A 27673-nucleotide genomic window follows, 5' to 3' on the forward strand; every position below is an offset into this window, starting at 1 on the left:
CAGCCCACAGGAATCCCATCTTTATGGGACAGATTAAACTCCCAGACGAAAGGAAATGGGGAATATGTCATGTAAAGCAAAAACACAGATGGAGATCACTACAGGCCCAAGCATTTATCTTGCTCCTCATCTTAAGCCACAAAATTAGCTTCATATTCTACCCTGTACTGCCATTTGGTTCATTGAAGCATTTGAGCCCCCCTCCCCATGACAAAAGCACCAGTCATGGAAAGGAAGGGGAGAGGGGAGGGATCTTTGCAGCACCCACTGGTGTCATGCTAATATTATGTTTCAGTTTTATATTCAACAGGGTAGACAAACAATTTTTAAAGAATACCCACTATTACATCTTCAAATACCTTTTAAATACATCAATTTCATGAATCACAGATATAAAAAATCTTAACAAATTGGGCATACATTTCAATACTTGTAAAACTGTCACTGGCAACAAGAGCACAAGAGCCAGGAAACAAATGTGTAGCCTCTTGTGGACCATCAGCAACTACAGCAGGTCATGTAACAACACTACAGGGTGATGCTTCTCACGGCCACCACACAACTCCTTAATCATTCATGTGAGGTAATAAAGCTCTGAATAATCACTGGAATATTTAAGTGCACAAACAAAATATGATTAATAAAATTAAAGTCTAAATCTCATGCTTGCTGATTAAACAGCATTTGAAAACTTTAAGTGACCATCAATTAAAATGAATTGAGCAAAAGATCTGTATGAGAAGTACTGTGCTGAAAATATGTAAGAAATATGAAAATTACCGATTGACTGCTGGACTGTGGACTCTTTTTCAGGCCTTCACAGTAAGCCCTCAATAGCAGGTTGGGAAAAATAAAATCCCTCAACACAACATATGGACGTCACAAATATTAACTATGGTAATATGTTTATATATGTGCAAAGAACCCTATCTGAAAATTATATATCAATATTTTATTGAATAGCAAATTGCTAATATATATATGTATATAAACTTGTATATACACACTGGATGTACAGTAACTCTGAGGAACACCATAGGAAAATAACTGATGCTTTGCAGTAATATTATTGAAACAGTTTATCCTGAAACTTATGCCTCAGTATACAGACAATGCTTTACAGCATCACAGGATATGAAGTCATGTGTTAACTGGAATAAGCTGGAACTACTTGGACTTGACCCAGTACGTCAGAACTGTAGCAGCTGCTTTAAGTCATCCCTACAATCCCTATACACAGGGTAAACAGTCAACCCCCTATTTTTCTAACCACACTTTTTTTTTCTTTGGTCAGAAATATCAGCTTATCAGAATTCCATACACAGTAAATTAAAAATTTCATACTAAATCACAATAATATCTTTTCAAATTTTTTCCTACACCAGTACAAATTTAAGTTGATTTACCCGTTCCAAAATATGTTCATAAAAAAAAAAAAAATCAATAAAATGCAGCTGTCTTTTTTTTAGTTTATAGTTCAACACTTATGTTTTCATTAGTATTATATTAGATCATAAACACTGTCTTTATATTAACTATCATTCATCACAGTCTTCAGTATAGAATATGTATCCATGAACAGTAATCATAAATCACAGCAGTATTGTCTTTCATTTCATGTCCAATCCACATTGGCATGTGCCAATATCACCTTGCATAACAAACCTGCTAAACCATACATTTCTGCAGTGTCAACTTGTAATACTCTGCAAATTCGTTTTAGTGCCATCCTGCATGGCACACATACGGAACCTGGGAACGTGCGTTTGCAAGTGTGCTTCCTGTTTTCGTGTTCTACCTTGGTGGGAATATTGTCACTCTTCTTCAAGGGCTTGTAAGCAGTTCTTCAGAAGCTGAGCTTGTGCCTGAACAGCAAGAATTAATGCATTGCATTACCAGGTCAATATCCCAACGATACTTCTTATATCTAGACACTAGCATTATTATATATCAAATTTAATGCAATGAGTCTATGCCAAAATAAAGGCACTAAATTTTGAACATTATCAAAAAGATGATACTTAAAAAAACTCTAAATATATAGAGAGAATCAAAGAAAAAATACAATGACCAATAAGTTTAATTTTAAAACTTTTGTTATATTTACTCTGCTGCTAACAATGTTACTTTATTTTAGTGAAAATAATCATTAAACTTTAGACTGAAAACTTTAATGTTAAAATTAATTATTAATTAATAATTTTAATTAATTAACGAGGAGCTGAGACACAAGCACTACCCAGGACGAGGTCCCTTGTGAAGAGACCCCACAATGAGACAAATTTCAAAAGGCCAACAGTTAACTAATGCCTAAAGCTCAAAGAGCAGTCAGGTACCCGGAGGCAAAAACACTAAGTGTGTAAATAACTGTGGTGGCTGGCAGTGCCCCTCAGCCCACCAGGGTTGCCATCTTGTGGTGAGCGAGTGTTGCTAATCTTAAGTTGGACCTGAATAACAAGTACATAATTCTCATCCTGTTACTGCAAATGGCAGTTTTTCTTTGGTTCTGTGATCTTATACTCTGATTCCCCTTGCCTGTGCTGAAAGGGTCACATTTTGATACTGGTCTCCACTAAGTGTTCTTCTTTTGTTAGAGACCGGAGTGGTACAAGAGGTTTGAAGGTTACCAGGTGAGTAGCACAGGAAGTCCTCCCAGAAACATCTTTAAAATGAAAGCTTTGAGAGGTTAAGTCTCCTCAGCAAACTAGAACATTCCAGTCATTGGGATGCATCTCCCCACCTCCTCTCTCGCTCACACTAATGATAACAGGTACATTACCATATATCCTTGGCAGACATGTACCTATCTTTTTGACAATCAAAGAATACTCAACCAACAAGTGTATGACATACTTTAGTATCAGTCCCCTTATCTGAGACATTCAACTTTTCTTCCAAACTCTTCTATTCCTGTTCCACCCTATCTATCAATGCTGGGAATTCATTAATTAGTCTTAAACCTATTTATTTTCTGCATGTCACTTCCCTATGTTTAAGTCAGATTAACTATGTTGTATTGCACTATAAAATATTATTTTTTCTCTGATCCAGTCATCTGGCTAATTTGTAATAGACAAAACATTTTCAGCATTTAACTTGTTGCTAGTTGAAGACATATCTTTAACATTAGGATTGTTAGTCCACGTACATGAGAACCCTTGATCACCTTTGACCCACCTTTCCCTTGCCTTTAAGTATTATTTCCAGAACTGTCATCCATCCACTTTATATGTCCATCTCATATGTGAAACAGTTAACATAAAATGAAATATTAAGTTCTAAAAGTTATGACAATCCTGCATAGTTATGAGAAACCTTGAAAATTTACTTACTAAATACCACTTATCTATACACACCTTCGCATGTTTTAGTTCTAGTTCAGCAAGTTCAATCAAGTTCTTCCTGAAGGCTGCCACACGACGCGACTTGAAGTCACCCAGTTCTACAGGTATACCATAAATGGAACAGACTTTAGAAAAATGCAAATGTTAATAACATAACAAGAGAAATCTGTAAATTTCATTATGTGACAAACAGCCAGCATACAGTCTGTGTGGTGTATCTAAAAACATATATAATACATACCCTCCTTGGCTCTTGATGACATGTGTTCAAACCTCTCGCAAGCATTCTGTTGCGCTAGTTCCGCCTAAAGGAGAGAACACACACACCATACAATAATAAACAACAACAAAAATTTATGCAATAATTAGATCCAAAGTTAAAGTGAAAATTAAATGACAATTATACAGATTCAATTAAGATATTCTGTCAGTTTATTACACCACTATTAAATGCTTCAGTTATTATCTACGAATGCTGACAATTGTCATACTGAACTCGTCACCTCGTCACGGCCCTTGTGGATTTATTTATTTGTCATATTGAACTTTGACACATTTGAAGAACTGATAATAAACAAAACATCTACAATTTAGTAAACTACTATTTCTTAAAAGTACCTTTTGGAAATCAAGTGAAATAAGATCTTGAATCAATAGGCCTGGAGACTAATTAATTACTAAACAGTACTTGAAATATATAACTGCATGACAAACAATATACCAAATATACAGCAATTTTAACTAGTACTGTAGGTGCAGAAATTTGTAGTGGAAGGTGCATTTAAAATAGAAATTTTAATTTTGCCAAGGTTTGGCAAATTTTAAATTTTCATGGTTTGCCTGGGCCATTGTGATAACACATCAAACATACTTTATTTGTATACTTTGTGTGCATGTAATAACCATTTAAGAAATTAACATTAATTATATATATATGTCGTACCTAGTAGCCAGAACGCACTTCTTGGCCTACTATGCAAGGCCCGATTTGCCTAATAAGCCAAGTTTTCATGAATTAATATATTTTCTCTACTTTTTTTCTTATGAAATGATAAAGCTACCCATATTCATTATGTATGAGGTCAATATTTTTTTATTGGAGTTAAAATTAACGTAGATATATGACCGAACCTAACCAACCCTACCTAACCTAACCTATCTTTATAGGTTAGGTAGCCGAAAAAGTTAGGTTAGGTTAGGTAGTCGAAAAACAATTAATTCATGAAAACTTGGCTTATTAGGCAAATCAGGCCTTGCATAGTAGGCAGAGAAGTGCGTTCTGGCTACTAGGTACGACATATTATATATATATATATATATATATATATATATATATATATATATATATATATATATATATATATATATATATATATATATATATTATATGAAAGTTATAATAATTAAAAGCAAGTGCAATAGGAAATCAATACAGTATACAGAAATCCATCTTTAAATTCATATCACACAAATTTCCACAAGCCATAATGAAGCCAATAAGAATGAGTCGAGAACACATAAGTAACACACCAAGTGAACACAACCCTCCCTGTTAGGCTATAATCAATTACTTATTTATAGCTCAAGAAAATTATGTGATACAGTATCAGTTTTTTGCTTACATTAACAAAAGTGCCCATGGACAAAACTTTAAGGGGTAATAATTTTGTTGAAATAAATATTAGCTTTAAGTTGTTTTAGTGCAAGAGTGCCAATGTTATTAAGGAACAGACAGCTTCCCTGGAGTCCTCTGCCATGTAAAAATATTATTTGTTTATAAATTTGTTGCACCTTCCCTTTACACAGGACTTATATCAAGTTCAATTAGACCAGCCAATTTAATAATCACTACTGTCACAGAACCATGCTACAGTGCAAAATTGTGGGCAAACAATAGGGTTTTTGTTTACTGTAACTTATTTCCCAAAATAGCAAAGAAGCCAATGCAAGATATCCAACAATCAAAGCAGTCTTCTCACACTACAAATGCCCATACATGTGAACAGTATTACTGGCCAGTCTTTTCATAGTACACTATATTTACTTATAAACTGTATAGATAGATCTTACTTTGTCTAGCTTGCAAGCCACAAATTTATGTATACTATATACTTAACACTTTCGCTCAGTAATGACGCAGCATTGCATGCTAAATTTAGTACACGGACTTCCGGCTTCCGAAGCAGCATTGCGTCGTCCATTAAAAACTGTGTCCAGCATTTGCACTTGGCTGTGGGAGGGGCGCGCCGTGGTTTTGGACCTTATATGCCTTATATATAAAGTTAAAAAGAGCATACACATTTTATTGTGCTTGATTAGCGCTCACGGAGGTAATGCGATGTCACTTTCTTTGTTTGCTGTGGGTGGTATGCCGGGATTTTGGACTTTATATGCATTTAGTCCTGTAGAGAATTCAATTGAGAACACACTGATACCAAAATGAAAGACCTATGACGAGAATTGAGGTGACCAAAGTGAAAGAGTGTTTACACATTTCACTGCTTTTGCACGCTCCCAAATAACTCGCTCTCACTTTCTCTGTTTGCTGCAGGTGGTACGCCGGACTTTTGGAATTTATATGCAATTAGTTCTGTAGAGAATTCTATTGCGAACACATTGATATCAAATTGAATAACCTAGGACGAGAATTGAGATGACACAGTTGAAAAAGAGTATAAACCTTTCAGTATTACGCGCTTTCTAATGGAAGGCCAGGCGCCCCTTAGGGTGGCGTGGCGCTCTCTTCCGGGTAACCTTGGCCTGCTTTCATCACATCAGCGGGTGGAGAGTGCTGCGGTTTTTGACATTATATACATATACTCCTGTTGGGAATTCTATTGCAAACACATTGATATCAAAATGAAAGACCTAGGATGAGAACTGAGGTGACCAAAGTGAAAAGAGTCTACACATTTTATCGCTCCTACGCGCTCCCAGGTAACACGCTCTCACTTTATCTGTTTGTTGTGGATAGTACGTCGGGCTTTTGGACTTTATATGCCTTTAGTCCTGTAGAGAATTCTATTGTGAACACAATGATACCAAACTGAAAAACCTTGGACAAGATTTGAGGCGACAAAATTGAAAAGAGTATACACTTTTCAGAATTACCACGCACTCCCGTGAAACGCTGAAACCCAACTAGGGTAGTGCGGGGCTCGCGCGCACAGTGAGCGAAAGTGTTAACGAGTTAATTGCTCAAGGTGTTACTAATGAATGCCAAGATCCCAGCATTATGGAGGTGGGTCAAGCTCAACGAGGTGAAGCTGAGCTTGATCATAATGCTAAGCCCCAACAGTAGTGATGAGGCATAAAGCACCATTGTAATAAACATGGAAGGTGTTGCATGAGGTGATGAATCAGTAGCTACAAGGGATGTGGAAGATATCCCTCCCACAGAAGTGAAAGGATCAGAGGAAGAGCTAAGAACAATGCCAGATCAGGACCCAACACAGCAAGAGCCATGGGGCCAGGAGGAAGTACCCCCCTTGGGAGAGGGATAAACTGATCCTTCTAGGCCAGTCTAACTAGAGAGCCTGGTTGTCTACCACACAAGGCTGAGAGAGAGAATAGCCCAACAAGTGACAGTAACAAAGAGGGGTAACAGGAAAGTATATGTAGGTAACCAGAGAAGGGTCCAAATCAGCTACCAAGAGACTAACAAGGATACTGAACCACCAATGCCCAATTAATCCAAATAAGGATACACTCACTAGTTAGACTAACTGACTGATTCAATTGAGCAACAGGGAACTTCCTGATCTACTCCTATCCTTCTGCTAAAGAAGTGTGTTGCCCCCAGGACCTGCAGCCGCTGGACACAAGATGTCCAGATGAAGGGAAATGTATGGATGGCTAAGCCAAAGGATATATTTCACTTGTGCACTGCCACAGTAGGCTAGAGAGGGAAGCAGAAACCACTATCACCCACTCGTGGGTGAGGACAAGAGCCCTCGCACCACATCAAGGCAGCACCCATTAGGAGGTGACCCATCTAGGTGAACCAAGTGTTTCATGGAATGTGGGAGTTTTGTGAGGAACTGGGGTTAGTAAGGCATATTCTATCCTATAATAGTGAGGGTGCCATAACAACAATAAAGATCGATAACTGGCAATGAGCCAGTTGGAGATCTCTGGAGATGTCCCTGCAGGGAAAGGGAGAGGATCAAGAGTCAGGGACTGGTCCATGTTATGGCCAAACAAAGCAAATACTGTAGAGCCAGCAGGAAGCTTCCCCCCCTCATGAGAGGAGAAATCCAATCTTCTAGACAGTTCTGATTCGAGGACCCAGTCACCCACCACAAAAGACAGAGAAGCCAAAAGTTTAATATTCAAAATAAGTGTGAAAGAAGAGTGGACCCCAGAGGTATGGGATACCAACTACTAAGGCAGCAAGGGATTCCAGGAATAAGCCAATGCTGGACAGGCTTTGTATCATTCCGAACAGTGCTCCCTCTTTTTAACAACAAGACCTACAACATCCTACAAATCTCTGATGCCAGTGTAAAGAATCCCTTACCCCATGCACCCCAGTCTGGACACCTCATGGGCAACTCCTTCAGTAAGTGGTCATATGACCTTTACAGGGTTCTAAACTTGGTGAGTGTCTTAGCTTAAATGCCATTCCAAGAGGCAGGGGGGGAAGGGGAATGAGGCCAAAACTACCTACAGCAGCCCAAGGCCAGGTTATGGGGAGCCCCTCAACAACAAGCCAGCACCCACGAGAGTTAAACAAAATATGAATTAGATTAATGTTGGTTTATGTTAATAATATATTGTCAAACTTCACATTTTACAGTACATTATTTATATTTATGCACAGGTAATTAAAATTTTGGATTTGAAAAATAAAAATTCTTAAAAGATCCTAATACCTGAAGTGCTGTTATCACACGATGACTTAGGATTTGTGCCACTTTTTAAATACTGATGTGACCCATATGGTTCCAACAGCTCAATAGAACCTCCCAGCAGTCATGGGGAGCCACAAAATCATTTATTTGCTAGCCACATCTAAATAATCTTGAATAAAGAAACTTACAGTACTTTTATTGTGGATAGAGCCAGGCTTCAATGTACAGTACTGTGGGAAATAGATTTAGCAACTACTTGGGCAAAGAATTGACATGGTAACCTCAGCTTATGACTGTAGTATGGTACTGTATATGGCAGCTATATTATTTATATCCTAATTGTGATGTTACTCATAAAACATTAAATATTTTATAAAATTATAAATTTTATAACAAATATTTTGATAAGGCAGTAGCTCTCCATGCCAAGCATCATACTTACATCGGCAACGTCCACGGGCTGGTAGTATTGGTACGGGAAGACAGGAAGTCGTTAGTAAATACACACAAGTAAACAAGGGACAACACCACCACCACTATTATAAAGAACAAAAAATTGGCAATTGGAAGCCTAAGAACTAAAGCAAGTGACACATGGAAACCAAGACTCTTGACAAATTAGTAGTGCAATAATTATCACACACAGGAAGCAGCATGAATGGTAGAAGCATAATGTAAATAAATTACATAAATACACTAAAAAGAGTTACATCATGAAATAAGCATTTTTTAAAATTTAAGTGCTCTAATAATCCTTCCAGATAAATCTTTACTCAAATTGTTTGCACTCATTACACATACACAAGTAAACATCTGCAGAAACACATCTATCAAAGCACACACAAAATGACCCATCCAGCATTCACATGGTTAATTGTATTCTCCTATATTAAACATATTTTAAAGTGTATTTTATACACCTAAATGACTGATAAAATGGTAGTGCTATCTGAAATTTTAAAAAGTATTCTCCAAAAAGTTATTTTATCTTGATAAAATCAAAATCTATCTGATGACAGAAGTGAAAACTAAAATTGTTGCACTGAATAACAAAAATAATTATACTGCTATTTTAAATAAAAGTGGCTACCTCACAGGAAAGTTGTTAATTTTGTCTGCTACCATACTCTATAAACTAAATCAACCAACCTTTATCACGTACCAAAGCAGCTAATACTAATTACAGTAGTATATTGCAAACCATAAACCCTTAACAGTTGAATTTGTCTTGGTATTGTACATCGAGCCTAGTTACTACTTGCCATAAGGAATGCATCAGATCTTCCCTCATACCAATGACCAGATTTTCCCAGTTGAAGCTTTGATAGAGGACAACTTTATCAACCCTAGTGGAGCAGTCTTGAGATGTATACAGTATTAAATTACTTAATATAAGATTTCTCTTGATCTCTCACAGACTGACAAAGCCAAGGTGGTTCAAACTGTAAACTTATCCACAACGTCACCAGTTCAAGATGTCATTAATATTAAAAATAACATCCACACTATGTTTTTTTAAGCCTACCGAAGTACTCTTGGGTGTTTAAATACCCCCAAAATTTGTATATTCATATTTCAGTAAGAAACAATGATATATCTATTACAGTATTTTTAGTACCTTCCTGAATCACCGAGTGTCATAAGCACCAAAGTTCCAGCTATCGTAACCTAGCTCGCGTAAGAGGCAGAATCATTTTCTTCCTCTAAGGGTGTACAGTCACCCCACAGCAAACATTGTAGGTACATTGAAGGTCAACACAATTAAATTAGTTTGTTAATGATGCATTTGCCAAATTACCATTCGTGTTTGTTTCATCATCTCAAAAGTACTCTAAAAAAATTGTTTTATGTAACAATGTGTCATGCATGATACAAAATATAAAATCACTATCAGATTCTATATATATACAGTATAATAGAAAAAGAATGCAGACCCTCAAAAAATTATTAGACTCAAGATACAGTAGTGGAAAATCAATATAAATTTATGCTAAATTACATAAATGGCTATCAAGTGAGTTTTGTCCCCCTGGAAATTATAAACTTCAGAGGAGTACTAACAAAGTCTGGACACCCAAGGGCACTAACTGAATAGCTCAATTTCTAAAGATGAATTTCAATTTCTCATAAGTCCTTAAAATTTAACAAAATATCCTTGGTACAGTACATGAAATGCTAAAATTACTAGCCCAGCTAAGCAATTAACAACTAAAGCAATTGGGAAGCAATACAGTATCATTAAAGCTTAACATTTATAAAACAGTAAGCAAGCACTATAATTATCAAACTATTGTGTACCTAGCAGATAAGTGTTGAAGAAAAATGATTCACGAGAGCTGTGGGAAAGCTCTTAGCCTGCAAGCAAGAGGTAGACAATTTGTCACCTTTATACTACTCTTGTGTAAACAACAAAAACAATGATACATCTACCACACCAAGTAATGGGTCTAAACTTGTGATCCGTGCACAGGAGGTCCACAGTACAGTAGAACCAGCTGTATTGTATTACTACTGTATGGGTAAACTAATATTTACTTAAAATGTCCACTAAACTTAAAACCTGAAATATTAAATACTCACTCTCTGCATGTATGTGTACCTGCCTTTTTGTGCCTGCAGAATCAAACTTCAGCTCATGGATCCCACCTTTCTAGCTGCTGGTTGTCTAATACAATGACTCCCTGACCTAATTTTCTCATCAAACCTACTTTTGAAATTATAAATCAAGTTTTCTTTTACAACCTGGTCATATACTTTATTCTAATTTCCCTTCTACTCTTATGCTACAAAAAGTCTAATGTCAGTTTTGCTAATCTGTATTTCAACCTTCCATATAGGCCCTCTGGTTCTATCAGTATACATTGTCAACACCATTTCTTTCTACTCTGTCAATCCTTTAAGTATTTTATAAGTGCATTATGTGTGTGTCTCTCTCTGTCTCTTGTTGTGTGTGAAAGGAAATTCCATCCAAATACTTTCACCTGATGAATGAGATCTGCCCTGTCATGCCTGGTTTGCAGTGTTGTTAGCCCTGTGGCCCTCAACCGTTCCTGATACAAGTATGCACTGTATGAGCTTACGTACCCCGCCCTCCTCCTCTACAGATAAAAATCTCCCTTCCCTTTCACTCCACACACACACACACTCGGGCTGGACGGCAGAGCAACTGTCTCGCTTCATGCAGGTCGGCGTTCAATCCCTGACTGTCAAAGTGGTTGGGCACCATTCCTTCCTCCCCGTCCCATCCCAAATCCTTATCCTGACCCCTACCAAGTGCTACAGTTATAATGGCTTGGCACTTTCTCCTGATAGTTCCCTTCCCTTCCCTTCTCTCTCACACACACACACACTCTTGCACATACACTCGCAATCACAATTTAAATGCAAAGTATGCATGAATTACAACCACAGACGTATTACTACCTAAAATGGCCCACATACAAAGTACTGTACAACACACAATATCAGGTGCTCTTAGCCGAGACACCTACTACACTCACTGCATGGACATCCTTGTTCTTGGCACGTGCTCGATCCAAGTTTTTATTTGCTTGTTCATAGTTTGCAAGACATCGAAGCCGACGATATAAGAGGTCCTTCGCTGCACTCCCGTCTCTAACATAGTATCGAAGGGTATCTGAAAGCTTCAAATCTTCGTCTGATGCTACTCTGCCTTCAACTTTCTGTATGAAAATTAAGAAGTGCATATGCTAAAACTGTAATAAATATTTAATAGTTTAGCTTCACAATGTCACCAGTTCATTTATACCATATAGTCTAGAAAATATTTCATTGTTTAAGTTTTACCAGTTTTAATTCTGCTGTAAAATATTCATACTTACCCTAGCCTTTTCAAAAGTATCAGCAACCTTGTTAATAAATTTTTCTAGTCTAGGGCCCTCAATAGTTCCAAGTTGTGATAAGCCAGTTGAGAGTTTGATGTACGAGTCAGCCACATCTGCCGGCAAGTTGCTCAAAAGTTAATGCATGCCGACAATGATGTCAAGTGACCTCTAATACACAAATTTTCATCTGAACTTTATTCCCCCCAACAATATTTTCAACACCATGTTCACACTTTCAGTTCAATAGGATGGGGAATTCTTCAGAAATAAAGAACAAGAAATATTCTGTAGCTGCCATTGAGCTGTATACCCTAACAAGAAAACTTAAGTTTTATGATCACAAATAACTGCTGTAGGTTTACATTAATATGATGAGGCTTCCTGAATGCATCAGTTACATACAATAAATAACAAAATATTACTATGGAGCTACATTGCTAAATTTGAATAGGCACACTTTTGTTCCAACTTATGATGATGCACTGCATGCCAAAACTGTTGTAAGAAAAATATACGACAATCATAAGGTATTCCTACTAGAATATTTAATTCACATAAATCTGTTCTAAAATAATGCATGTTTGATTAGTTTTGTGAACTCACTTTTGTGTGTCTGTGTCATCTTGTCAGCTTTTATGGTTGCATCCTTGATGGCTGTGTGGTACTCAAGGAGGAAACCTTTCTCCTTCTCAAAGTAATCATCCACATCCTTCTGGGTGGCTGACAACAGGATCTCATCTGTTGACTTGTTGAAACTCTTGAAAAGTCCTTCAACTTTTTCTTTCTTGTTCTTTGTTCTCACTGACAACTGAAGGTTTAGAGAAGCATTTTTTGCTACTGAGTATCAACAGACAATTTCTGTATTACAAAACTAATCAATTTAAAGATTACATAATTACATTAAAAGGAAAATATTTATGTATCTAATACCTGTTTTCTACTACTGTACTAATAATGTTTTCTTAGATAATACCAGTACAACACACATGGCACCCATTCAGATAATGCCAGTACAACACACATGGCACCCATTCAGTAACGCAGCATCACAGGAAAAAAAACAAAAATACACATCTTCTACTGTTAGAAAGATGTCTCTGAAGATGTTTCTTGCACAACTGGTGATAAAATATATTTGTTTGAAAAATGCACATGAAATTCAGATAGGAAACTGCAATGTATCCTAAAATAATGCCTAAGTCTAATACCTGATATGTTATCTATGATAATTAGCAAGTTAACTGGAGCTTTCATTTATAATTGCTTTCCAATTTGCATTCAAATTCTGTGTTTCCTTTCAATTGACAGAATTATCCCAAATATTTTAACTCTGATTTGAACTTACATCTTGTTCATATTCGAGGAAGACCTTGAAGTTGTGATCAGTCCTAAAGACAGGATGCTGAGCTAGTCTGGTGAGGAAGACTTCATGCATGGCTACCGTCTTCTTGAAGGTTGCCAGGTACTCACTGAGGACAAAAACTTATTATAAACCTCAGTGCATTTCTGCTTTTACCATAATTATTAAACATTACAGAATGTGTGTAATTACTTAATTGTACTCCAATTAATTGGTGTGCAGTTTGCTGAAAATTGGCCACCACAGGTGGATGGCTAATTTTCTGCAAACTGCACATCACAGCTTGGGCTGTATTTCCTGTACATTGAAAGATTTAGAACTCCTGTGGGTACGTGGGGCTCACATCTGCAATCTTAGATCTCCAGTAAATAGATGCTATTTTGAGAAAAAATCATGGACACCATTCCTGGATGTGAAGACATTAGTACTGAATAAGCAACCAAGGGTGGCACATGCAGCACGAGCTAGCAGCACCACTGCTCAATTGTGTCCATGGCATCGCTTAAAACTGATGAAATACGTAACTGCTATAATTTTCCGACAATAGTATTAAATAACATTTTGACTATAATAAAGACTATGTGCCGTGATCAGATCCATTAGTGAACACAATGCTCTTGATGTTCACAGCATGATGCAGACAACCACAGCACACTACCATTGTTTGGGGCATCTAAGCATCATTAATTACCACATTCTCCTTTATAAAATAAACTTTGTACAAAATTATTCATATTTAGGATTTACTGACCAGAATGCTGCTGATGATAATAGCAACAATGTGCCTAGAGTAGTGACAGGCATATTATATTGGAGGCATTATACAGAGTCAGGTAGTGAGACAGATGGTGTCGTGTCAGTTGACTACCGTGTTGATGCTATACCGTGTGTGTGTGGGGGGAACCATCAAACCAGCTTAATGGTACATTATAGTACACAAAAATGCAGATAGTTATATATATATATATATAAATGGTGTATATGCAGTGTAATAATAGCAAAAGTACTGTTTTCTTGTTCTAAGACTATAATAATCATGTCACTAATATAATTGTCATATCTTTGTGTATATAAATTTATCAAATTATGCACTACTGTTATCAGAATGTTGATAATAGCAGCAACATTGTGCCTAAAACTAGCAATGTGCATAGTATACTATGATGCATTTTGCATTGTCTGCTGGACGAGGACGAGAGCTACGCTCGTGGTGTCCCGTCTTCCCAGTACCCTTTGTCATATAACGCTTTGAAACTACTGTCAGTTTTGGCCTCCACCACCTTCTCACTTACCTTGTTCCAACCGTCTACTACTCTGTTTGCCAAAGAAAACTTTCTAATATTTTTTCTGCACCTTTTGATTTCTTAACTTGAATCTGTGTCTTCTTGTTCGTGAAGGTGCTGGTTTCAGGAATTCCTCGGTGTGGTATTATGCTGTCCTTGGATTTCATTATCATACCCTCCAAAATAGCTCAGTGGTTCATAATCATGCATGAAAATGTACAGTTAAATATAAAGTATGTTTACAGTAAAATATCACCAAAAATATAAATATTTTCTTGTCCTTTAGCAAATAACTTGTAAGCATTACTATTGCTAAATAAGCATTGTAAGACAGCATCACTGACAACTAGAAAAGCACAATGAAACATTCAGCATTAAGACAAATAAAAATAAAAAACAGTAACAAATATAAACAAAACGGACAAATCAAACAGTACCATAAGAAATAACACACTAATGAGAGATTGACTAAATAAAAGCAAGAAAAAAGCAGGCAGGAATAATAGCGTTCTTGTAGATCCAAAACAAGAGTACATATGTCAACAGCTGACACATGCTGACAAACTATAGTATTTCTTATAACCAAATGGTAAAAATCTTAAGAAAATTTTGTTCATAAATACGTACAGGATGGAAATACATTGTGTATATAGCTGTACCAATTTGAAATTATTTAGAATAAAAAATCAGTTTACTGATTAGACAATTATACTAAGTGTCATTTATAACCTTTATCTTCTATACAAGACTGAGTTATAGCTTTCAAATGATTACAAAATAATTTTTAATATAATTTGCAGAAAATACTTCTAAAACTCTTCTTTTAATCACAAATAAATACTTATCAATATATATTTTTAGTATTGCCATAATTCTTGCAACCACCCAGCAGCAACGTGACAGCTGAAAAGTAATACAAAAACCCCACACACACCTGATATTGGTTTACAGTAAAGAGAGGGGAAAAAAGAAACTCACTATTTGAGTTCCTCCTTCATGATGGCGAGCACATCTTGAGATATGACGGGGCCCTTCCCATCCCTATGTTTGGCTACTTCCCCTCGCCTTCTGATGCGGCCCATCAGACTCAAAAGCCACCTTTGTACACAACAGTTCTCATATATAGCAACTCCAAGCATTACAGCAAAGGCACATGAAAGAGCAAGAATAATAAAGGCACCATTGCTCAAATACAAGAATATACCATTTTGATCTCTTCAGGGTCCATCCAAAATATTTTATAAATTGCCTATGAACAAGCAGACAACCCAGCTAAACAGCATTTAGATATGCAGTTCTTCACTTTATAAGAAGAATGGAACTGGAATTTATTAAAAATCTGGCCAGTGCCTGGAATGAGAGTGTAGATGTAGTGATGTAGAAAATATTGCTGCCTTGTGTAATGGGATGAAATCTGGGTTTGTACCAGCAGACATGAGATTCATTCTGCATTAACAAAATAACGGACTGCATCTAGAAATAACTGAATAAAGCAGAGTGGAAAGTGAGAGGTGTGCACATTTGAAGGATGTGCGGAAGATGTAGTACAGTAGTTGAACAATAACATGGACTGACCAGGAAGTGGACTTGAAGGCCAATGAAGAGAAGAGCAGAGGGGAGGAAGAGAGGAGGGTATAAATGGAAAGAGGGGGATCAGAGAAGGGAGGGAGAGAGGGAGGTAGGAAGGAGGGGGGCAGGAAAGGAGCAGATTTTAGTGGGATTGCAGCACCTGGCCAAAGAGTGCCTGGCTGAGTTATTTCACCACTGTCATTTATGAGGAAGCACTGATCTCGAGGCTTCTTGATGATCATTGCCACAGTAAAAACTGTCTAACCATGATGCTCCTGACTACCACCAGGTAACAGCCCAGGTCACCTGGAGGCCAGTGCTTAGCTTGGGGAGCTACTGAGGTGGCCCTCTCGTAAAGATTGCTATGAAGAAGTTATTCACGTTTCAGGTCAATGTGATGAAGCATTCTCCAGATACCAAATTGAAGCCTCATAATATGAACCTAAGAAAGTATCCCTACTAGGGAATACCTAACAAACAAAGGAAGAACTGTGCAATAGTCAATAATTCAGGCGTAATATTCAAGGAGGATTCTAAAAGACTTTACAAAAAATAGTTGAAAAGATACAGGTTTTCTCACCAATCCTGTTAATCAGGAGTTTGTCTGAACAAGATGAGAACAATGTTCACAGGTGACACCTAAATATAAGGGCTAGTACTGTCAGAGCAGAGATAACATTAATGAAGAAAAACTAATATTTTCTAAGGACAGTATCACAGACAGCAGGCACGGCCAGCAAGCGGAAGAATAGTATTACTCTTCATTGTCTATACAGCATACAGTATATCTTTGATGCCATCCTCCCTCTAGATAATCGCTCATGAGATGGCTTCACACAATCTCGCTTAGAAATCTTTATTGCAACAGGTGTTAAGACACCTAAAGGAGCATTCAATCCTTTAGCTTATGCTTTCTCACATGCTGGTTTAACTATCACGCTAGTGAAGCCGTTCCCACTTGTGATAAACGACAAATCACATGCAGTAATTTAAAAATACATGCTATGATATGATTTACAAATGATGCATCTACAAATCAGCTATATGCAACATGGAGAACAGGTATGCAATATGCAAGGTTTCTACAAAATTTACTATGTAAGAATTCTCTACATAATGAAACATTCCCGAGAACAGATAAGTCCCAGTACATACGCCTCCAGCTCCTGTTTCATCTTGCTGAACTCTTCTTTAGTCATGCTGCCTTCTCCCTCTCCCAATTTTTGGAGTTTTTCCCGCGATGCATCGAAGTCGGGACGAGGCGGTGGTGGAGGGATCTAATGGGAAGTATGGAAATTCTGTACCTTATCAACTTGTAGCTTATGCATTAATACTTTTATCTACCTTTATAACACACTACTTTTATGTATAAACTGTAAAGTTAGGTGGCACTTACACAATTTGTCTTAAACAATCTAATTTCTTATCATCACCAGATTTCTACCAAGGATTTAAACCCCCCTAACTGTGCATCCTAAATTATGTTGATTTCCTGGTACATATAAACAAATTATATATTTCTTTTTTATAAACATTGTTGTTTAATCCTTAAGCTGCTAAAGAGTCCTGAGGAGATTTACACCCCTGTGCACAAGAAAAAAAAATCTAAAAAATTATTTTGTCTTTTGAAAATGTTAATTTGTGTTCCCTGAGCACGGGGAAAAAAAAAATCGTAGGCGACATATTTTGGGTGCAATAGGCCGAGGAAGTCTGGCAAAATGTGGGCGTCGACAGAGCGGTCATCAGAGCTGGTCAGCCTCACCCGAGCTGGTCAGCGTCACCCGAGCTGACAGGTAGGAGTTGCCACAAAGATATTATTACCTAATTATTTCAATGTCTCTGATTTTTTCTTAGTTTTTTGCAGTAATATTATTCAATAGAGTGCATTATGATATATTTATATAATAAAAGGGGTGAATCATTGCTATACTCAAAAGTATGGTATGCATATTAGTGATACAATTATTATGTTCATACAACAATAAACAAATAGTTTTGCTGTTATTACACTCTATACACAGGTTATATATAAGTATCTGCATGTTTTGTTCACCATAACAAACCACTAAGTTGGTATTGTGAGTCGAAAAGCAACAAGGAGTGACTGCCACACACCAGCCAGCCACTTGTTACAACACCTCACTCGCCCACTTTCTCCTCCCACCATCCTGTTTTTTATTTTATTCACTATATACATACGTTATATATAAGTATCTACATGTTTTGTTCAACACAACTGTACAACTAAGCTGATATAGTTCAGACACTAAGAGTCGTTGCCACACACAGTCAGCTGGCGGCTGCCTCCCTCACACATTCAAGGTCACACGTACTAAATTTCTCCCCAACAATACTGTTTGCAGTGTTATTACACTATATACACACATTATATATAAGTATCTACATGTTGTATGCACTGTAACTGTACACCTAAGCTTGTAGGGTGCTCAAAGAGCATAGTGGCCACCCTCTACACAGCTAGACAAGTCATGCAGACGACGCCACCTCCGTCACCCAAATGGCTCCTCCCAACATAATCCTTTTGCTATTATTACACTAATACACACATCATATATAGGTATTTACATTTGTGTTCACCGTAAAGAACCATTGAGCTGGTATGGTGAATGCAGACAATAACAGGTGGCCACACAGTCAGTAAATGATGCTATCTCCCTCCCTCCCTCAGCATTACTCCTCCCACAGCGCTAATTATCACAACAATCCTGCTGTTATCACAATTCTGGAACATTTTTATTACAGCCAGGGGTCATCTATAATACTGTCATCGCTAAATAATAGCAGTTATATATTTACTTTGACATTTTTTGGCGATGCTGTGGTCACAAGCTGAACAGCAATGCTGTTCGCTCATGCTGCGTGCCTAGCCTTGGTTGTTCCAACAGTACTGTGGCTCTCACATCGGAGAATATTGCCCACAATTTTAAAAAAAAGATGGCGTCTGTTAACAAGAGCCCTGAGGAAGCTAATGTGAACCCCATGTAGCCGCAGGCCATTTGAATCGTGCCTAGCACCCTATGGCGTATATATACGCCATGCGCACAGTGGGACATGTTACTCATGGCGTATATATACGCCATGCGCAGTTTAAGGGTTAATATCAGGAATAATAATAAATTCTAATAATTTTAGTTTGTAGTGAGATGAACACATGTTAACATCATATTCTGAGGGATAATTTCAAGTTAACTACAGTATACCAGTACCTGTGATACTCTCTTCTCATCGCCAATATCTTCCAAGTCCATAAAAGTTTTTGAAATTTTGCATGGCATCAAAAGTTCCTGGCAATGATATCAGCAAAATATTTTGGTTTAGGGATATTTCTGCATGGATCCTAAGCCTCTGGCTGGCTCACTAAGTATTACTTGTTTCTCATTTCTGTCTTACTTAAGAAGCGTACGAGTATTTATGACTCGAATGGTCTCTTTAGTATGATTATGTACTGTGTGCTTAACAACAACTGGTCTGTTAAATCTCAGTTGAAATCTTATTTGGTTTGTAACTCTGCACTGTGTTAGATAATGTTCCAGTGGTCTGTCAGGCATTTCTTCACAATGCTGATATTACTTCTCATCTTCTGGAATCTACAAGCCTATTTCATCATGCACATGGGCATCCAAGACTGATGCACTGTAAGTGTACTTAGGTTTTCTATTGTTACCTTTCATCAAAATAAGTTGTTCATAGTTGGTTGAACTCTTGTACCACCCGCAGATCCTGATGTTACAGCTACTGTGTTGTGGTCACTGTACATCTGCATTCCTCTATCTCTAATTATTTCTTTAATCTGTGTTAGACTCTGTGATATGTAAATGTCTACATTTCTTCTCTTAGTTGCAAATTTTGCAGCTTCATCTGCAATGTCATTCCCTATTATTCCCACATGACTTGGCACCCAGTTGATAAGTACCCAATGACCTTGAGTTCTGAGTGTTTGCATTAATACCATGTCATTTATGGTTAGATGGCTGTTGCCACGTAAGTGTTCTTGTTGCAAGGTTTCAGTTGCAGTTCTCGAATCTTTATATATGATAACACGCTATAGTAAATGACATGGTGCCCATCTTTTAACTAAGGCCTTAGGTTTAACTAAACTTAAGGATCTCAGGATTTAAGTTTTAAATACAGGTATAGGAAACCATTACCAGAGGTTTCTAGTGTCAAATGCCATCCACATAGAATCTCTAGGACTTAGGATGTGCTTTGTAATATTCAAATCTCCTACAGGTGATAAGTGGGAGTCTATATCAAGTCTGTTTATCACTTATGGGAGATGGAAGCCGTGCAAGAGTGAAAAATACTTTAAATACAAGTTTTTCTTATTCACATTTCAACAACTTATAATATTTAGGTGAAATTATAACCAACAAAACATTTTTCACCTTTCTTCCCCTCTGTTTGCACCATAACAAATTTTTCATAATTTCCTCATAAGCTACAGTATTAAACATTTAAACACTAAACAACTTACAATATAACCTGCATAGTCCTCATTTTCGTCAAAACGGTCATGTAGCCAAATGAACTCTTCATGTTGCCTAACTACCGAGAACTCTGGCTTGCTGTACTCAGGAAGGGTAGTCTGAAAGCATAAAACACACTTAATTCATACTAATGCCTTTATAAATTACAAAATCTTTCTCAGTGCTACAACAACAAAATTATTATACTAACTTTAGATACACCAGGGAAAGTATTTTAAAAGTCGATGCCTGACCTCTATGGATTACAAGCTGCAACTGGTGTTGCAGAAGGAAAAATTAAGTACAGCAACGGCAAGTGAATGAAGTTATTAACATAAAATAACCTGACAGCTGAGTGTGGTGGGGGATGCCACAAATACATTTTTACATAATTATTTCAATGTCTTTGACTGCTTTTATATCTAGTTTTTTTTGCTGTAATATTATTTAATAGTGTGTAATCTAAGGAATTTATATACTGTAGTTAGATGTGTGGAACATCGCTATACTGTACTCAAAAATATGGTGCTTTGATTGATTGGATCAATCAAACTGTTTTTGCCATTATTACACTATATATACACACACACATTATATATAACTACCTGTATCTACAGTTTTGTTCACCATAAAAACCACTAAGCTGGTCGGGTGAGTCCAAACAGCATAGCGCTACCACACAGAAGTCGGCTAACAACGCTACCTTATTTAACAAGATTCCTCCTCCCACCATACTGTGAACATCACTAATTCTGTTATCAGAATTCTAGTCACTAAATCCTGTAAATTAATATTTTCCACAAGTTTATTTTGTAAAGGAAATTGAGCAGTCATTTCAAGATGCTTAGATGAACCAAACAATGACAGTGTGCTGTGGCTGCATGCCAAGCACTCTGAACACCATGAACAGCATTGTCTTCACTGATATCTGAACATTGTACACAATCTTTATCAGTCAGGCTCTTCTATAATACTATCATAGAAAAATAATAGCAGTTACATATATATTTTGTCATTTTTAAGCAATGCTGTGGTCATAAGCTGATTAGCAGTGCTGTTAGCTCCTGCAACATGCACAAGCCCTGGTTGCTCACTCGGTACAGTACCGAGACCTTCACACCCAGGAATGGCGGCCATGATTTTTTTTTTAAATGTTGTCCGTTTACCGAAGCCCTGAGAAACCCAATGTAAACCCCATGTAGCCACCGAGTTTTTAAATCATGTGCAATACTGTACTCTACAACAAATATACAGTAGACTGTATAATATGCACCCTCCAGTCAGTTAGAACAAAATCATATATGATTTGTGCCTTGGAAGGGTTAAACAACAGAGCACAACTTTTTCCAACCATAATTTACAACCCTTTTGGTGACCACCCGATATCTAGCATCAAGTCTGCTCTATGATAACTTTAACCATCTCAAGTTTCAGGGAAATGTATTTAACCTACAAAAGTCCTAGTGCCTTATTCTCATTGTGTTACAGAATGACCTAGCTCCGTCACTAGGTTGGCAGACAATATTGTCTAGAGCAGTATTAAATGTTCCAGATTATTCTATACTTTTGGAGGAAGTCTCTCAGCAGTAGTTGTCTGTAAATAAATTATATAATTTTACCAACATTTAACAAATTTCAAGAAGGCATTCAAGAAAAGGTCACAATCCTGGAGCTTACTTTTGTATGGACGGTAAACTTGACTTTTTCTCTTTCACTCAAGGCATCAGAAATATCCACTTGCAGTGAGCTGTCATTGAGATCCACTGTGTCAGATCTCCCACTCTGAAATAAACATATAGTACTAGTATTAACGTGTAAATATAAACATTTATATAATTAAAATAGAAACCCCATTACTGGAGGAAACCTAGCAACAATTTTGCTAGGCTAACTTAGCCTAATTAAATACTGTATTTCCTCTTGGTCTGGGCTGATATAGCATCCCCCAGCTCCTTGTGCCTCCTAGTAAAACAGATACTGTCTTTGGTCTCCAGAAAGCACTTATGACTCGCAAGGGCCTGGCTGTGCACCATACGCGTAGAACTATCGAGGTGATTAATGCCAGCTAGCCACCAAGGGGTTCTTCCCAGAAAAAAAATTGCCAGTTTTCCTATATCGATTTTTTTTTGCATAGTATAGTACTCATTTTTTTCAATTACTTCATTAATTATTAAAACAAATTATGTTTTAACACAAGTATTTTATTATATAATTAATCATTATAGCACTCGTGGCAGTGAAAGTCGAACAAGAAAACATTAACATACACACATTTATATTACAATAAAAAATTCATCAGCAGGCAAGTAAATTTACTCAAATATGCATAATTATATACGGTTGCTTTTACTCATTTCACAGTGAACAATACTGTACAATGTAACACTGTCAAGAAAATCTTGGAAATACAGTACTGTACGTGGAAATGTGAGGATTTGAGGGTGATATTCCAAGTGACTTTTGTGCTATCAAAGTAGGTTACATTTGATTAACACCTGTTGTACCAAGTCCAGGGGTCAATATTTTGACAGCTAGAAGGCCTGGTTGAACATTACAGTATGTGCAAACTTTTCTGAGAACTGTACCTGATCACAGTCGCCATTCACACTCACAAGCCAAAAACTTCTGATGGACGGCAATTGTTTCTTACTGCCAAAGGGTTAAACAAAGAAAATTTGATAATCTCATCTTGAAATTTTTAGCAGCTGAAAGATGCATTGCAGTAGTGTAGCAATACAATCTTTGATAAGGATTTCCAATTAGCCATTAGCCAAGATATCATCTACATGATGTCACATTATGCAATTCCATGTTACACCCTCTGAACTGCATGTTTGGGTATTTATTGTCCACTACTGCTGCTAGTGAAGCATTCCACTGAACCACATTTTGTAAAACCTATTAAAAAAATTGTCTCTTTCACTGCTTTACCTTTTGGCTCCAATATTTGACTATTAAGAGAAAATACCGAGACAATGTGATGGATCAAATGTATCCCTAGACATCACACTGACTCAATATTTTCTCATACATACATAAGTAAGCGTGATTTAATTGCGCATTTGAATGTATTCACGAGATTCATAACTAGTTTAATGTTTCAGTGAATTAAATTAAATACCACAGAGTTGAGTTTGTATCTTGAGACAAGTTATGCCTGGGTGTGAATGGAAATTTACTGTAGATATTCTATCCCTGGTTACAAGAAATTGGTTTAATTATTATTTACCTGATGGTGACAGTGGATGGGAATGTTTACAACCCATCCGCAAAAAGCCTAAATTAATTCCATGCATCAGTCATTTCGTATGTTTATGAATCAAATACCTGTACTTTAAAATGACTAACTAATGTGATTTGAGTTTTGTTTTCAAAAATAGCTTCCCTTACTTCCGATATTTGGAGTACATATGCCAAAACAATCCACACTTCTGAAATCAATTCATGCAACTAAAGGGTTAAATTTTATTATCTCCAAAACTACAAAAGATACTAACATGTAGCCTGTATGTTCTACCTCATATCTTCTCTACAACTTCTCTACATTTTATAAAGTCCAAACAGAAAATTATCACACCTACTTTTGGGTAGGATTCATAACTACATATCTTTTAAAATGGTCCATTTTTCTAAGAAATGCAGAACAGTGCCAGAGCAATTTTTGAGGAGCCTACCATAAATGATGTGTCCTTAATGACTGACTTGCTTTCTTTACAAGTGTATCATGTAAAACTATACCCATAGGAACATTTAATATTGTATAATTACAAAATTCCTTTTAAATAAATCAATGACTTAATTATCAGCAACTAAAATCCCAGGCAGGACAGAAACAGTTGGAAACTTTTCCTATAACCTAATGCGCCTGTTCACCTAGCTGTAAGTAGGTATCCAGGAATTAGTCAGCATATTGTGGGATTGCATTCTGGGAAGGATCAGTAATTTGACATTCAGGGAAAGGGGGGGAAAGGGGACCTTCAATATAAGACTTTATATTAATTTTAAGAATATTTATTTATATTATATTATATTTTAAGAAAATATATATATATATATATATATATATATGCAAATCGGGCCTTGCATTGTAGGCCGAGAAGTGCGTTCTGGCTACTAGGTACGACATATATACATATATATATATATATGTCGTACCTAGTAGCCAGAACTCACTTCTCAGCCTACTATCCAAGGCCCGATTTGCCTAATAAGCCAAGTTTTCCTGAATTAATATATTTTCTCTAATTTTTTTCTTATGAAATAATAAAGCTACCCATTTCATTATGTATGAGGTAAATTTTTTTTTATTGGAGTTAAAATTAACGTAGATATATGATCGAACCTAACCAACCCTACCTAACCTAACCTAACCTATCTTTATAAGTTAGGTTTGGTTAGGTAACCGAAAAAGTTAGGTTAGGTTAGGTTAGGTAGTCAAAAAACAATTAATTCATGAAAACTTGGCTTATTAGGCAAATCAGGCCTTGCATAGTAGGCTGAGAAGTGCGTTCTGGCTACTAGGTACGACATATATATATATATATATATATATATATATATATATATATAATGTCGTACCTAGTAGCCAGAACTGCACTTCTCGGCCTACTATGCCAGGCCTGATTTGCCTAATAGGCCTAGTGATTTTCTTTATTTTCAATAAATTGTTTCCAATTAGATTATTGGAATTATTATTATTATATAATATTAGGAACATAATTTATTGACTTAGTTGTGTTAGTTTAGGTTAGGTTAAGATAGTTTAGGTTAGGTTAAGATAGGTTAGGTAGGGTTGGTTAGGTTCGGTCATATACCTACGTTAGTTTGAACTCAAATTTAAACAAACTCATGCATAATGAAATGGACAGATTTATCATTTCATGAGAAAAAAATTTGAAAAATATATAAATTCAGGAAAACTTGGCCTATTAGGCAAATCGGGCCTTGCATAGTAGGCTGAGTAGGACATTCTGGCTACTAGGTACAACATATATATATATATATATATATATAATTACTGTACATACATACATACATACATACATACATACATACATACATACATACATACATACATACATACATACCCACTGGCTGCCTGTCTATCAATGCAATGAATTGTAGTTAATTAATAACATCAATCATGGTGGAAAAATGACAATTTGTGGGTTAATTTTCAGAAACGAAAATGCTTTACTTTGGGGAAAGACAGCAATTTTATATACCATATCAATAATACAGTTGTGAGTAGATCAAATCGTGAGATTTGGAAGTCATGGTTAGGACCAAGCTGAGGTCGAGACAGCACTGCATCACTACACAAAATAAATGAAACAGAGATTTATAAGCATCACACCTTCAGCAACAAGCAGTATGAATATTATCCTTCAGCTATATCTAGGAATGGTGAGGCCTCGCTTCAGAATTGCACAGCAGTCTGCCGCCACACTACAGAGTGGACAGATTATAGAAATTACAGACAGCGGACAAGGCTGATACCTACAAAGACAAACTGATATGAACTCAGAGAAGACGCACATGACAAGGGGAGGATATAATTGAGATTTTCAACTGGATTAGGGGCATAAATAAGGTGATATAAACAAGGGTTCTGAAACTGTTAAACAGGTCAAAATCTGCAGCAATGGGAACAACCTGGCAAAATTTTGATTTAGAAAGTATATTGGGGAATGATGTTTGGGAACAATTGCAAATGAGCAGAATGCATTACCAATTTAAACTATTGACAGTTTAACAGGTTTCAGGAAGATTGGGTTGGTATGTGGGTGAGATTGGAGAGGACAAGATTTATTGGAACCCAACTAAAATGGGCTATTAATGCTGTGGAGGGAGCCACATTTAAATAACCCAACGGCAGGAGCATTTTCCTCCAGGTTACACCCGACGATGATTGGGAGTGCCACCCCGGGGCCGCATGCCTCTGGCAGAAAAGACCAACCATTCCATGCAGTTGACATCCTGTACTTTCCTGCTAGATTTCTTGGCCTGTATCTACTTGATGGCTGTAACTGGAGGATTCGCCTACCTCTTCTCTTACCCTATATACCTCCGAGGCCTAGACTTGCTTCTGCCTGTACGTCTGAAGACTACAGACTCGAGGAGAGCCTCCGTCATTCCTGTAACTCTTTCGCTCACACGTGGTGAATTCGCCATAACTAACATGGTACAGCTACCGCTAAAGTACTTTTGTAATGCACCTCAATTCTTATGGGAAATTTATCATGCCTGACTATGAGCTGTTAAGAGTAAGTAAATTAATCCAACTTCCAGTTCATTTACAAGTGGGGTGTTGAGCTCAACAGTTTTCCCTACTGAAGGCTCCAGAGGAGTCAAACTCTTAGTGTTTTCCCCAGGATGAGACTCCTTGGGAGTCAAGCCAGTGTCACCAGCAACTGAGGCGCTAGAGGTGTCTAGCCCTCAATGGAGGGGGCTAGATCCGTCCCTGGCTGAGGATCCAGAGGTGTTGAGCCACAATGTTTATCCTGGCTGAGGCTCAAGGGGTGAGGAGCAGAGCTCATGTGACTATCACTTGCTGTCTATCATCCCAACACCCTTTCCCTCTCTCACCTTCGTTCCATTTGTTTCGCTGTGAAGCACCTCTTCCATTCCGTCCTGTAACAAGAGTGGTTGATTTAGCTCGTACAGTGCGAGTTCAGAGCTTAATAACCCAATATATTATGTAATTACAATTGTAATAAGCGGAGAAACGCCTACCATCATGGCTGTGAAATACAATAAGTGACATAACCGCTGCCCATCAAGTGTCAGACGCTGATAGGAGGAGGAGCTCGGGTAAAAGAACATCGTGTTGGTGGTGGCGGCGAGAGGAGAGTGGGGTCGGAGGTGGGGTCTGGGCCTCGGGAGTAGGGTCGGGTCCCACGTCGTGTCCGGCACCGCTCCTGATCCTCCTC

At 37.1% G+C, this 27673-nt stretch overlaps 1 protein-coding gene across 2 annotated transcripts; it reads right to left on the reverse strand.

Annotated features, from left to right (window-relative positions):
- Nucleotides 1-323: 323 nt before the first annotated feature.
- LOC123764999 (sorting nexin-6) lies at nt 324-27673 on the reverse strand. 2 transcript variants are annotated; one of them, XM_045753309.2, is made up of 13 exons: nt 27477-27673; nt 27330-27374; nt 22419-22523; nt 20750-20860; nt 17410-17531; nt 13388-13511; nt 12646-12850; nt 12040-12155; nt 11698-11880; nt 8640-8657; nt 3586-3649; nt 3357-3442; nt 324-1865 (listed from the first exon to the last, which is right to left on the reverse strand). In XM_045753309.2, exons 1-13 carry the CDS (start codon nt 27564-27566, stop codon nt 1815-1817), a joined length of 1320 nt encoding a protein of 439 aa, XP_045609265.1. In that variant the 5' UTR covers nt 27567-27673; the 3' UTR covers nt 324-1814. The 2 variants fall into 2 exon arrangements, with proteins under 2 accessions (XP_045609265.1, XP_045609266.1); XM_045753310.2 differs by lacking the exon at nt 8640-8657 and having other exon boundaries at nt 27477-27671.

The sequence above is a fragment of the Procambarus clarkii genome, chromosome 29 (genome assembly GCF_040958095.1).
Source record: "Procambarus clarkii isolate CNS0578487 chromosome 29, FALCON_Pclarkii_2.0, whole genome shotgun sequence".
Taxonomy (NCBI): domain Eukaryota; kingdom Metazoa; phylum Arthropoda; class Malacostraca; order Decapoda; family Cambaridae; genus Procambarus; species Procambarus clarkii.

Excerpts from the sequence above, each read along its gene's own strand:
- LOC123764999 (XM_045753309.2), bottom strand. The coding sequence starts at position 27,566 with ATGTTCTTTTACCCGAGCTCCTCCTCCTATCAGCGTCTGACACTTGAT. Across the intron at positions 22,524-27,329 it reads GCGAAACAAATGGAACGAAG|AGTGGGAGATCTGACACAGT; the intron begins GTGAGAGAGGGA and ends TGTTTATTTCAG. Across the intron at positions 20,861-22,418 it reads AGTTTACCGTCCATACAAAA|ACTACCCTTCCTGAGTACAG; the intron begins GTAAGCTCCAGG and ends TTATGCTTTCAG.